General features: G+C 38.4%; 1 protein-coding gene across 8 annotated transcripts in view; it reads left to right on the top strand.

Annotated features, from left to right (window-relative positions):
* The window catches only part of diaph2 (diaphanous-related formin 2), a 516,939-nt gene that overhangs the window by 159,621 nt on the left and 344,124 nt on the right, over positions 1 to 13,194 (top strand). For all 8 annotated transcript variants that reach the window (XM_078169451.1, XM_078169450.1, XM_078169448.1 and 5 more), the window contains 2 exons: positions 2,532 to 2,648; positions 11,890 to 12,008. In XM_078169451.1, the coding sequence (XP_078025577.1) occupies positions 2,532 to 2,648; positions 11,890 to 12,008 (236 nt within the window). The remainder of the gene's footprint in view (positions 1 to 2,531; positions 2,649 to 11,889; positions 12,009 to 13,194) is intronic.

Below are 13,194 nucleotides of genomic sequence, written 5' to 3'. Positions count from 1 at the left end.
GGAGAATGCAGTTAAGTGCTTTTTTCCTTTTTTTTTGGAGGAAATAAATTATCTGAATTATTGTTGCTCTCTCACAGAGTCATCCTTCATTAGCTGTTGATGAAACCTGACAAATAGCATTAGGAAACAAATAAAGCATTGACAACATTTTCAGATCAACCCTTAAAAACATGTAAGATGGACCCTACTAAGCCCCTCCCACCAAACGACCACAGGCATTGGCACATGCCTCGTACGGTAGCCCAGTGTTTTCCATACATTGATTTATTTTATTTGATGTCAGTGTAAAATTGCACACTGCACATTCACTCAACCCCTCTAAGCCCTGCTCTCTCCATCTCTGTTTATAAGACCAAAAATGAGACAAGGATTAGCAAGCTAACGTTAGCCACCCCACCATCCCTTCACCTCGCTCCCCGTCGCTGTGAGCAGCTACCCCGAGAGGAGAGCTGGCAGCAGCCCAGGAAACAGACCTTTTGTTGGCAGCTGTAGCATCTTAAATTCAGCCAGCGCAAAAATCCCTCCATCACAGGGTATCAAAGTGACAGCTGCCCAGCAGCAGCTCTGAGTCTTACCTGTTAGCACCTAGCGGGGAGTTGGGGCTGTCCGGTCCCCTGGAGCTGGGGTTTGCACTGTCGCTGACTGGAGTTCAGTCTCCGGAGCTGCTGCCAGCTCTCCTTCCAGCGAGGTGGTTTGTAGGAGTGGGGAGTGATGCAGAGGACACGCTGTGATTCAAGTCTCTAGCTAACGTTAGCTAGATCAACAGCAAAGTAAACATAAAGCCGCGGCTGTGAGCCTTTTGCTCTGATTAACAGAAGGCTAAACTGTTAGCAGCATTTTCTCTCCATTTCTGAAACACTTTCTCATTAATGACAGGGGTTTTGTTTATTGTCAGACTCTCTTATTGACTCTTTTTGATTGCCATTGAATCTGGCTTTCACTAAAGGGACATGGAAGCACATCTGCATTTGTAGAGCAGCCAAAATGAATGCCCTCTTTTTGAAATGACCTTTGATTTGCCATAGTCTCATAGATTTTCCAAAGCCTGAAAACAGAGCCAAGAGAAGGTGCAGAAGTCTAGCTGTCACTCAGACCACTTGAATTACAATATCCTCAAGGTTCATTATGGGATATCTGTGATGCCTAAATAAAACTGCCTACCCCAGCTTTAATTAGGCTTTAATTTAGTCTCAATCCTCAAGCTCATTCACCTTATATGAAGTCTGTTTTGCGTGTGCTCTTCACTGATATTGTCAGTGCCAAAAGCAGAAGGGAGGGGAATTGCAACATATGCTGCCACCATGTTGAAAGTATCTTGAAAGCATCACTTCATTGCTTTGCAGTCACTGTGTAAATATTTTAGCACGCATTGTCAGGATCCGCACTTCATGTTATGATGGCAATCAGGATTTCATCACTGCGAGCTTAACAGGGTACTGTCTCCTTAGTCTTTTTTTTTCTGCATGTGTGCACATATCTGAGAGGCTTATTCCACTTTTTCAAACAAGATGAGTCTCCACGGGGAAATCCTCCTTTTTTCAAGCAAACAAATTAAATAGGCTCCAAATCATTCATTTTCCTGGGTTCTTTGCTTCTTGGAGCTACACTTTCAGGAACACTAATAGACGTTTTAGGAACACAAATGTAATTATTTCTAGATTAACCTTGTATTACAAATCAGCCATTAACTTAGAGATTGAATTTTGAAATATGTTTCAATGTACGTGCTTATCCCCTTCTGTAATGCATGTCATATAGTCCTTACATTGTTTTGATTCAGTCACTTTCAGTATCAAACAATATTTGTTTCTTTGACATCCCAAGAAATACCTTTTAAAACAAATACTCAGCAAATAATCAATTTAGTATGTGATATTTGAACATAGAAAATAAAGATAGACAGTCAGATTTATGATCTGTTTTAGCTGTCAAAGCCATCACTACTTCCTCCTGGGAAAAGCAAACATAAGACACATAATCAATACCTTTTGCAGTTTTAATAACATGAAGTTTCGCTCCTGAGTATATGTCAGTTTCAATCTGAGTTCTGGAATTCAGCCATATTTTTGTCCTGCAAATGATCGGCTCCCCATCATCCTCGCCTCAAACATTCAAACCAGCGAGTTTTTCATGTAATTAATTTCCTCTATTGTGAAAGGTTTAGAGTGACAGGTAAACCAGAGGGAGTATTCTTTATTACCAGTCCCCCTCCTCAAGTTAGCTGCTTACACTGTTTTAGCTCCCCCAAGAGAGCACGGATAAGAGAAATCACATCTCGGTTTGCCTCTGCACAATGATGCCTGTCAGAAAGGCTGAAGAACTCGGGGGGGGGGGGGGGATAAATAAGTAGTTATAAACAAAACAAGAACTAATAAATATGTAAATGTTTAGAAGGACTTGAAGCCACCTGAATAATGAAGTCAAATCGGGTGTTTGCTCAGGAAGTTAACCTCAGCTGTGAATGAATTTGACTTGGAAACCTAAACAGTAGCACTGTCATGAAAGTGTTTCCCTTAACCCTTCTCCTGTACTGATATGAATGAAGTGTACCATCTCCTGTCCAATATGGTGAAAGACACGGGCTCGGAGGCCTACTTCCTGTCGGTCCTGCAGCACCTTCTGCTCATCAGGAATGACTATTACATCAGGTAAGTTGTGTTTTATTTTTTACATACATAGGGTGTGTTCACACCTAAACTGTTGAGTTCAGTTTAAACAAACTTTGATCTGTTTGCCTGATTAGTATGGTTCGTTGAGTTTGTTTAGGCTGCTGTTCAGGCTGTCAGTTGGACCTTGTTGTGGACCAAACATTTGAACAGATACCACCTGAAAAGATGGGTTTCAATTCGCTTACACACACACACAAACCAACCACAGCCACAGTCCTGACTTCACGATTTCAAAAGCTAAACTACTAATAAATCCATCGTATAATCTGTCCAAGATCTCATAATTGATCCCAAAATAGGGCTTTGTTAGGCCTATAACCTATTTATACTAATGCAAACGTGTAACCATGGTAACACTTATGCAGCAAGGTTATTTCCCCTGATTAAAAAGCTTTTAAAACTGCCATGATTGTATCCGACTCCGTTTACTTTGTCAGTTCATTAAGTCCATTAAAAGTGTGTGACAGCGATCCCACAGTAATAAACCCTGAATCATTACCGCACAAAACGCCTCCTTTTCATCCTGTTTTTACGTCAGTCATTAGTCATAACGTGTGATCGATTTGCAGTCTAATAAAAGCCTACCGATAATGCTAACAATCAGTTATTTCTTTATGAGCTCTTTGTGACACCGAAGAACATTACTACACACATCAGAAGCATTAAAGTTCTGTCAGTCACTGGAAGTTGATTTCCCCTAGTGTATTCTCATGGTGCAGGGTCTCAAGCTGTCCAATCTGCGAGTTACCTGTAAGTCAGTATGACCTCATGTTTCCTCATTTTGGTTTGTTTGTGTAAAGTCAGTGTGACCAGTAACTGGACCAGAGTGTGTAATGTGAAAATGTATCATTTTCTCCCCCTGGTCCAGACCAAATGAGCCAAACTACAGGTGTGAAAGTACCCACGCTTACTGACTGATAACCTCATGATGCTCTACTATGTGTCAGTGTGCTTTGATAGTCTTAGCTTTGTTTTGTTTGTTTGTTTGTTTTTTAACAGTGGATATGAAACAGCTCATACAGCACTGTGAACATATTTGTTCATTACTCACAGGAAGTAGTTATTTCCTCTGTGGGTCCGTTTGTTTGTTTTTGACAACATAAAAGTAAAAGCAAGGTTGAAATTTGTTGTGTACATATATCCTCCCAAAAGTAAGAGGCCTATTGATGTTTGAAAACCAAACTGGAGCTGCTTTTTTTTACCTGTAACTTTTGTCATTTTCCTTGAGCTGTTGCCTGTAAAAGCAGTATTTATTAATTCAGTTTCACAGCGGTGTCATGATGCACCATTTTGGATGATAACCATGGTGTTAAAAAAGTGAAATATTGATATAGTGTTAATAATACACACCTGATAATATTGTGTAAATAATACAACACCTCTTTAAAATCATTTCCATTTCTTTCTGTTCCCACTTAGACTCCCTCTCCACCTCCCAATACTTATATTTTGAGTGTAAATCATTTCCCAGAAACAAGACAAAGCCCATATTGACAACTATAATGTTTTTATGAATTCTGTTGGTCAGCAGTATTGTGTAGCGAAAATCTAATAACATGTCAGCCCTAATTTCAGCTTTTAAATTCACTGTTTGAGGAGAGAAAACTAGTCTTACACCCATGTGAAACATAAGACACATAAAAGACTTCCACCTAAAACACCTTGAAAATAATGAAATACATAAAACATACAAAAGTGAATGCTAATGCCACGCAAGCCGATGAAAAACAATTCCATTAGATGGCAAATAATGAGTATCTAACTATATAATGACGAAAACTCTTTCTGTGGGTGCGCCTGTTCCACGTCTTTCCCCTCACAGACTTGGTCAATCCATGTGAAATTTGGCACAGTGGTAGAGGGTCATGGGAGGATGCAAATGAAGCAATATTACATCATTTGGCCAGAGGGGGACGCTATAGCAACCGATTGAAATCGCAAACTTTGAATGGACATATGGGCAATTCCATGCAAATGTCAACCTCACCATGAAAAAATAAAGTAGCCATATTTATAACAAAACCCATTTAAAATGTATCATCAAGGTCTATATTTTGAAGTACAAAATACATTTGATCACAATATTCATGCAAATACATGTTTTTCCTCACTACAATGAGGAGACACAATAATGTAAAAATGTATTTTTCAGTGAACAAAATTGTATGACTTTCTGAATGGCCAGAATGGCAAAAAAAATCACCTACAGATGTCTTCTAACCTCACTTTTTATCAGGAAGGGCTGTTGTATCAATATGTAAATCAGTTATGTACTTTGTGTCTTTCCATTGGCCGGTGGAACGTGCTGTTATGATGCCCGTTTATGGGACAACTCATGTAACGTCCATAACGTTTTTTAGGAAAAGTTGTCATAAAACATGCATTTGGAAAGCAATGTCAGCCAAACTTTCTAAGCAAAGCTAACTTTTAGAAAGATGACATATTAGCAACAATTGTCATCCTGGTCCTATTTTTTGTATTATTTCCGAGCGCTACGGACATCACATATTGTAGAGTCGATCATATGAATCCCAGTCCATGTGTGAATGTTGATTACGCTGTATCACATTAATGGTTACACCCCACTGTTAAACCTACTGCTCTTGTGGCTCGTTGTGTAGTGTTTACTATCATCCTGAATGAGCTATTTGCAGGGATGGGCTGCCGACATGTGAAAAATGTTACTGTATCACATGAATACGCTGGTAGCCTCTCACGATAATACTGCTCTTCTTGTTCACTGTTTACTAGGGTTGAGCCCGCGAGTATCTGGTGCGGATAAAGCACTTTTGACGAGTATGAGTATTATGTAATACGAGTCATTATCTGTGCTCGTGATGAATGAAAATCCTATAGCTGACCGTGTCCATATTCTGTGATAAGCCAGTCACACACAGCGCACCTCCCCTACACACACACGGTCACTGCAGCTGTGCCCCGCTCCGCTGACACACACACACACACACACACACACAGTGACAACCTCTCTGTCAATCACTCACGTTTGACAGATCACGTCTCATCTCTCTTCAATACCGGTTAGGTTTTCTTCAGCTCGCTCTTACATCGGTTTGTAATTACTTATAGTCAGTAGAGATTCTGGTCAACTTGATTCGTAACAGACGCGGTGCTTTTGTTAGAGCTGAATGCGACTCACGTCCGTTTTTTTTTTTTTTTTTTGGTTCGTCTTCATTAAAGTAAATGAAGATCTGAAAAAAAACCAGCTCAGAACTATTTGATCAGTAGAACAACATTTCTCTCTCTCTCTCTCTCTCTCTCTCTATATATATATACACACACACACCATAATCAGCATTATGTTTAACTTCGTGTATAAAAGACAAAGAACATTAGGTAGTAAAAAAAAAATATCGCACTGTCTGATCATAAAAATCATTTAAAAAATCATATAAAAAACTGCATTTTCCTTAATTGCCATCTGCATGTGCTGTATTCATTGATGCACTTAAGAATATTCATGTTCTGTGTTTCTAAGAAAAGACCAATGGGTGTACTGCCTGTCATCTTGACTCGCGCATTATTAAAATTCACTTGACAGCTGTCACTCTGAGGTGATTTATGACCAGTTAGTCGCATCCAAAAAGGTAACGCCTACTATGTAGTCTACCGGTATGTAATCGATCAGTAGAAATCAATGATTTCTCAGACTACAACATAGGTCCAGACTGGTTTGACCCTTTAAATGGCCCACTGAAGTCAAACACATGTGGGTAAAGCCCTATTTTTGATTGTTTTTTTGGTCTATTTCAGACGTGTAACATCCATAACGCAAAAATGTAACATCCATAACGGCACTTTTTTGTGATTCTTTCCTTAACAGGAAAAAAAAGTTTTCCTAAATGTGCTTTTTGGGTACCTCAAACCCTTCCCTACAAAATGATATTAAACATGTTAGTCTTTGAAAGAACAATTCACAGAGTTTTCATCATGTGTTCAGTGAGTCCAAAAAGCTTGTCCATTTCCGTAACATCCATAACGCTGGGTATTTTGTCACTTCTCTCAAAATCCAAAGGGTCATAACATTTCATACTGCAGGCTTATCTTTATCCCAATAAGTGTAACTAAAATATGTATATTCAATTTTTTAATTCAAATCAATGCCTTGTCAATGTTAAGCTTAGTTTCCAATTTTCTCTCTGAATGTAACATCCATAATGCTGGAATTGCCCATATCTCATGCCCCGTATGTCGTAGAGACATGAAACTTTGCACAGAGATACCTCTTCTCATGAGGAACACATTTGCCTTTATAGATTTTCTGCCATTTTGAATATTTTGAAAAACGCTTAAAATCGATCTCTTCCTAGGAAGTTTGACCGATCTGCATGAAACTCGGTGAACATAATCTAGGGACCAATATCTAAAGTTCTCTCTTGACAAAAGTTGGAAAACTTACTAAAACTGAGCTTCTATAAGGCAATGAATATTGCGGAGGGCGTGGCTCATCACATAAAGGTGTATAACATGTCAAGGGTTTCACCGATCACCACGCAACTTTGTAGGCATATGACCACACATAATCTGAGGGGACCCCTCCATTATTGACCCCATCAAACAAAATGGGGGCGCTAGAGAGCTAATTTCTTATCTAGGCCTAACTGCCATATCGATTTTAACTAAACTTGGTAGATATGTAGAACAGGACGCCTCAACTCTAATTGGCAGAAAAATGGCTAAAATGCAACAGATCACTGTGGCTGCAATCGTACTATCAAATTCACAAAAACTCTGTCTGAATACATTGCTCTTTTTAATGGGTTCAGTTGACTGTTTAATCTGCAATTTCCTATGACCTGTATCCCAAACACACACCATGTGAAACTTTACATGGGAAATTGTGCACTCAATGAATATGGACTAGTTTCCATCATTTTTTTAGATAAATCGATTTGTTGTTTGGTTCTGCGGATGAAAATTAGCCTGTATGGCTAAATCTGGCACATTTACGTGACTTAAGTGATCATGTTAATTAATGTGCACTGTCCCTTCTTAAATAAAATAAACATAAACATAAAATGTCAGAAAATGGTGAAAGTCTTCAGTCAGTGTTTCCCAAAGCCCATTATGACGTAAATATCCATATTTAAGAAGCTGGAATCAGGGAAATTTGACTTGTTTTCTTAAAAAAAAATAAACCAATTATTCGATTATCAGTTGATTGTTGCAGCTCTGCTTTGAGTAGAGGTAATATTCAAAATTTTCTAAATTATAAAGTAAGTTTAAAGTGTTGGGTTAGCTTTCTCACTTTGCCTTTGAATAGCAAATATGTCATTCACTGGGCAGGAAGGCCACCGTTCCTCTGAATGGAGTGACACTGATGAATTCACTGCTGTGTCAGACCTTTTTGCAGAAATAAGACTTTCAAAAAAAAAAAAAAAAAAAAGAAAGTTGGAAGAATAAGGGGGGATGTGAGAAAGAAGATGAATTTACCATAGACAAGTTGCTGTTCCCTTGGTATTATGAATAATTTATTCCTCGTCTATTCGTAGGAAGTGAGAAATAGAATTCACATTAACCAGCTAGCACAGCCACGTCCACCTCAGCTCCAGCGTCCATATACCCCTCTGTGAGACAGCAATAAGAAGGGATCAGTACCAGCGCTCATAAAAAAAAAAAAAAACTGATGGCCTTTTTAAAGATATGTTTTTGAATTTTTTTTATTTTTCTTTCCCCTCCCGCCTCCATCACAAATGCAAGGACAAACCCACACATGTGCACACACAGACATCAACACCAGGAATTCATTCTGACTGAGGCATTTTATTCCCAATACATCACTGCTGTGTGAGTTAGGATGATGGAAGATGCAGTAACTCAGAACATGCAGCTATTTCCAATAGATACTATCTGGCCTTTTTTTTTTTTTTTTCTTTTTCAGTCGTTGCCTTTAAAGTTACCATCTTTTCATGTCGTAGTCAGAACTGGGTGAATGTGGAAAAAGTAGTAGTACTATTTCACAGTTGTAGTAGTAGTAGTAATTTTGAATATGTATAATATTTTGTAGGGATGAGAATCACCAGAGATATGATGTTATCACAGTACTTAAGTTATGATACAGTATTATATTTTGGGATTATTGAGATAACATATATTGTGATATATTGACATTTATTACCTATTTTCAACTACAAATTATGTCCCCAAGGGAAAACCCCTGTCAACATCTTTTTTATTTAATAATCTAATATTTTTTTCTAATAATCTAATAAATTACCTAATCACAAAAATGTTAAATTTTTCAGTCTGTTCATCTTTTTTCAGTCATTTTTATTGCAGCAAAATCTATCTAGTGGACTGAAAAAGAAATTGATATCATCTCTAGAATGCTACCGAAAATTTAATTTTATTGCAACAGTCATTTATTTACATAATAATTTAATAGATTACAATTTACTGTATATAAAGATTTAAAAAAAAAAAAAAGATAATTGGCATGCATATATCGTTACAGTATTACTTTGGAAATTATTGTGATGTATTGATTTATTCCCACACCCTTAATGTTTCATCTACTTGAAACAAAAACAGAATTAGGCGGGTGGTGTGTGGTGGATGCATGGCTCTAGTTAAAGTCATTAAATGGTGGCAGTCGTAGGTATGTTTTATAAATGTGTGACAGACGTTGGCTTTGTGATCAAAGGAATGCATATGTGCCCATTAGACTCTATTTAAAGTAAAGTGTTGTTCATATCATTGGATTTATTGGAATTGATAGCACTATTGATACCTTGATTCGTATATCAAATAATAATCTACATTAAATGATAATTAATTGAATAATATAATAATAAGTATTGTAATAATAAGAAGGTCTACAGTGGGCAAACTGCTGAAGTGCTGTGTCTACTGTCATTCCTCCTAACACAACATTAGTTGTTGCGCTCCCCTCTGGGGCTTGGTTTATTTTTGATAATTAATCTCTCACTGCAAGCCTAATGAATGGGAGCACATCAAACCCACCCAGTAAATATAGAGCAGATCTGCTCTTTTGGAGCCTAGTGATATGGGGATTACACTGGTTATGTGGAGCAGAGCTGGATCAAGTGGCTGGGGCTGTGCTGAACTGCAAGCTATCATTGGAAGAAACGAAGGTGCCAAAGTAAAAGAAGAGGTGGGGAATGATGCAGGGGACATATGCTAGCTTCTGGAGCCCAGCCCTGCCCACTGTGGAGGGGTCTGACAGTTCTGGGTCACTCTCTGCGTCTCCAGTTATCTCCACCCAGCCCCTATCTGCTCAGTGGTGGCGGAGGATGGAGGACGGAGGGAAAATAGGACGGCTTATTGAGATAATAATGTGGTGTACATCGGTGACAGTTGTAAGCTGAGTGCCACAGTACTTAAGCCATGCAGGGCGATGTGTGAGCTTTCACTAGCTTGTTCCAATCATGAGTGGGCGAATCCGCCAGCTCAAGCTTAATGTATGGCATTTCATGCTTTCAAAACAGTGCACCTAAATGCTGATTTATTCTTATTTGCTTTGGCTCGGAATTTTGTGTTCTTTCATATTTCTGTTCATAACGTGATATGGCCTGTCCACCCACAAGGTAGCAACAGAACATAGCCTTCGAATTTTTACGCAACAGTTAAGAGTCAAAGCCTCGGAAATAAACTTCATTTTATTTAATGCTGATAAATACAAATTGTTGTTTATCAACTTCCTTTTCCTTTTGACACATACAAAGATATGTGTGCTTTTTTAGTACTACACCAAATTAATACACCTGACACAAGACACTATGCTCACAGCTCTGCCAGCTCACATCAGTTATTACATTTAAGAAACATTAGGCTCCTTCCCTTAATGCTTTCATGCAGAGCCATCAGTCAGGCAGGCTTTGATCAGACTTTGAGTTCCTTATCGGCATCAAAGTTTTCACAAAATCTCTGAATTTCAATTATTATCTTAAGAATCTGTTGGACAATCTCAGGAAGCTAAAAGGGCATTCAAACAGCATATTTGTCAAACTTCCAGAGCCAACTATGTCATCTTCCTGATGCCAAAGTATGTGCCAAAACTGGAATTTGCAAAGATATCATGAATAATTTCTAAAATAAGGACAGAATATTGTAAAATAAATGAAGATCTGTTGGAAATTTAGAGATTTATACTTAATATTTGTGCTGTGGGACTCAAAGAAGAACGTAGCTTTTACTCTGTGACCACTAGAAAAATCTGTTATTTCAAAAGGAGATGAAAGGAGTTGATGCTTTTATTGAATCAGAGGGCTGTCCCCGCTCCAGCTGCAGATACTGTATCCCTCCTCCTCCTCCTCCTTCTGGTCATGAATTTATCCCGCTCCACCCCTATTCTAGTTTTCATAGAGCTGTACTGAAATTACAGTTGCTCAGACATTCCCGCAAATTGCAACAATTAGCTGGTCACACCCACGCGCACTTATGATTATTGTTCCTGGCACAGGGACTTATTCTTTTTTAGTTTTATTTGTGAGCATCAGGGGTCATTTTTCTACAGCTGATACCTCAGGTCACATCTCAACTTCCAATTTACCATAAATAGAGCTCGGGTCTTTAGAGGAATTAAAAAACAAGTTGCTCCTGTTGCGAATTTAAACATCAACTTCTGGTCAATGTCATGCTTAGAAAATAATTATTTCTCAGTTTCGAGCTAAGCTTAGGCTGACATTGTATTTGCTAAATGTCACTTGCAATTAAAGTTGATAATGTTACCGAGAAAAGGTCACATACCAACCTGTGTGGCGGAATGGGACTCTGAGGCTGAATTTAGACACCCCGCCTGACAACACTGAGCACTCAGTCACACTCCCAACTGGCTGACATGTTTTCCCGGTCATTGTGCTTTCAATTACACACATTACACTGATTAGATTTACATTTCAGTTTTTATGGTTGCTCTAATTGGCAAAGATGATTGCAAATTAGGCAAGAGGGCAAGCGTAGCCTTGGCTACCGTCTGTCACCTTGAAATGGACGGACTAACACAGACCTGGGTTCGGTGTGCCCATTAATCTGCTAAATTCATGATCGGGGTGAAGCAAGTGATCAAATTTAATAGGGTGCCTATTTTCTCCAGCAGCACCCTTTTTGACATGGCATTTTGTGACCTCTAGCTTGGATAAGGGAATAATTTGTGGTTAATTAGCCTTGTAGAGTTTGTGTCACTCAAATTTTTTTTTGCGACTTGTCTAATTGTTCTGCTTTATGTTTTCTGACCCCTCAGGCCTCAGTATTACAAGGTGATAGAGGAGTGCGTGTCTCAGGTGGTCCTGCATCGCAATGGGATGGACCCTGACTTTGGCTACAGTAGACGACTGGACGTGGACTTCACCCATCTGATTGGTATTTGCTTCAAATTCCCTCCTTCATTAATTTAACATGGGCTGGCAAAAGTCTAAAATGTGTATTTAGGATAATAATACCCTGAAATCATCCACAAGATCAGTTTTTGTCTTTTTATACTGTGCTGCAGGAGGCACATCACTGATGTTGCTAAAAATGTTTTGATACCTCGCAGTCATTCTCATTATCCTCCCAGATCCCGCTGAGATTCCTCTGACAAACACCTGCAGTGGCTTGACATATAAGTTGGGGTCATCTAATTATTGATGAATAATACATTATATCTGTTAAAATGAATTCAGCCAGTTCAGAATCATCTGAAATGTCATTTTCCTCTGCTACTCAGTTGTCAGCCGTGTCTCTGGAATCACAGAGAAAGCATCTATTTACACTGCATCACTAATGGAGATTTTTTTCAAACAGAGAAAATAAATAAAAAACACTTTGTGTCTCTTTGTTGTGTCACTAACAGTTCTGTGACTTGCCAACAAAGGGTCATTAAAAGTTTCTAACCCTATCCACAGAGGACTGAGGCAGCATTAAACGAGTTTTGTCACACTTTACTGAGATTTAATCAGTTAATAAAAAACTTTCGAAGGATGTGTGTGTTTTGTTAAAATTCACACAAACAACACAGATGCAACATTCACATGGCTTATTGAAATGTGCCTTTCCACCCTTTTTTTCCATTGTCTTTTTTTTCACATTCACATTAGGTTGCTGTTTCCTGAAAACAATTATTTTTCAGAGGGAATATGTGTTGCGTGATGTGTGATCTGACAATAATTTACACCTAAAACTTGCACATACACTGTCCTTCAGATCATTCATCTGCAGGGTTATTGTAAAATGTGGGATTTGTAAATATGCCCAAATAAAACAAAAGAACTGAAACACTAAATGTCTGTAAAACAGTGATTTGAAAAATAAAGTAAAATTTATTTAATTAAGTAAAATTGGCAAAAACACGCAGATTTAATTTTGTATTTTAGATGCTGATTGATTTGTCTTTTGTTCAACACACACACACACACACACCCGCTTAAGCAACAGCTTAGCTTGTAGGTGATAATTCCTGCTATTTTGAAGGAAACTTGGGTATTTTTGAACCTGCCCTATTCTTCCATGTTTTTGTGTCTAAAGCCCAGTTTCCACCAAACACTTTTGGTATGGTACCTTTGGAACC

This window comes from Epinephelus lanceolatus, chromosome 7, assembly GCF_041903045.1.
Source record: "Epinephelus lanceolatus isolate andai-2023 chromosome 7, ASM4190304v1, whole genome shotgun sequence".
Classification (NCBI taxonomy): domain Eukaryota; kingdom Metazoa; phylum Chordata; class Actinopteri; order Perciformes; family Serranidae; genus Epinephelus; species Epinephelus lanceolatus.
This window is presented reverse-complemented; position numbering and strand designations above follow the sequence as displayed.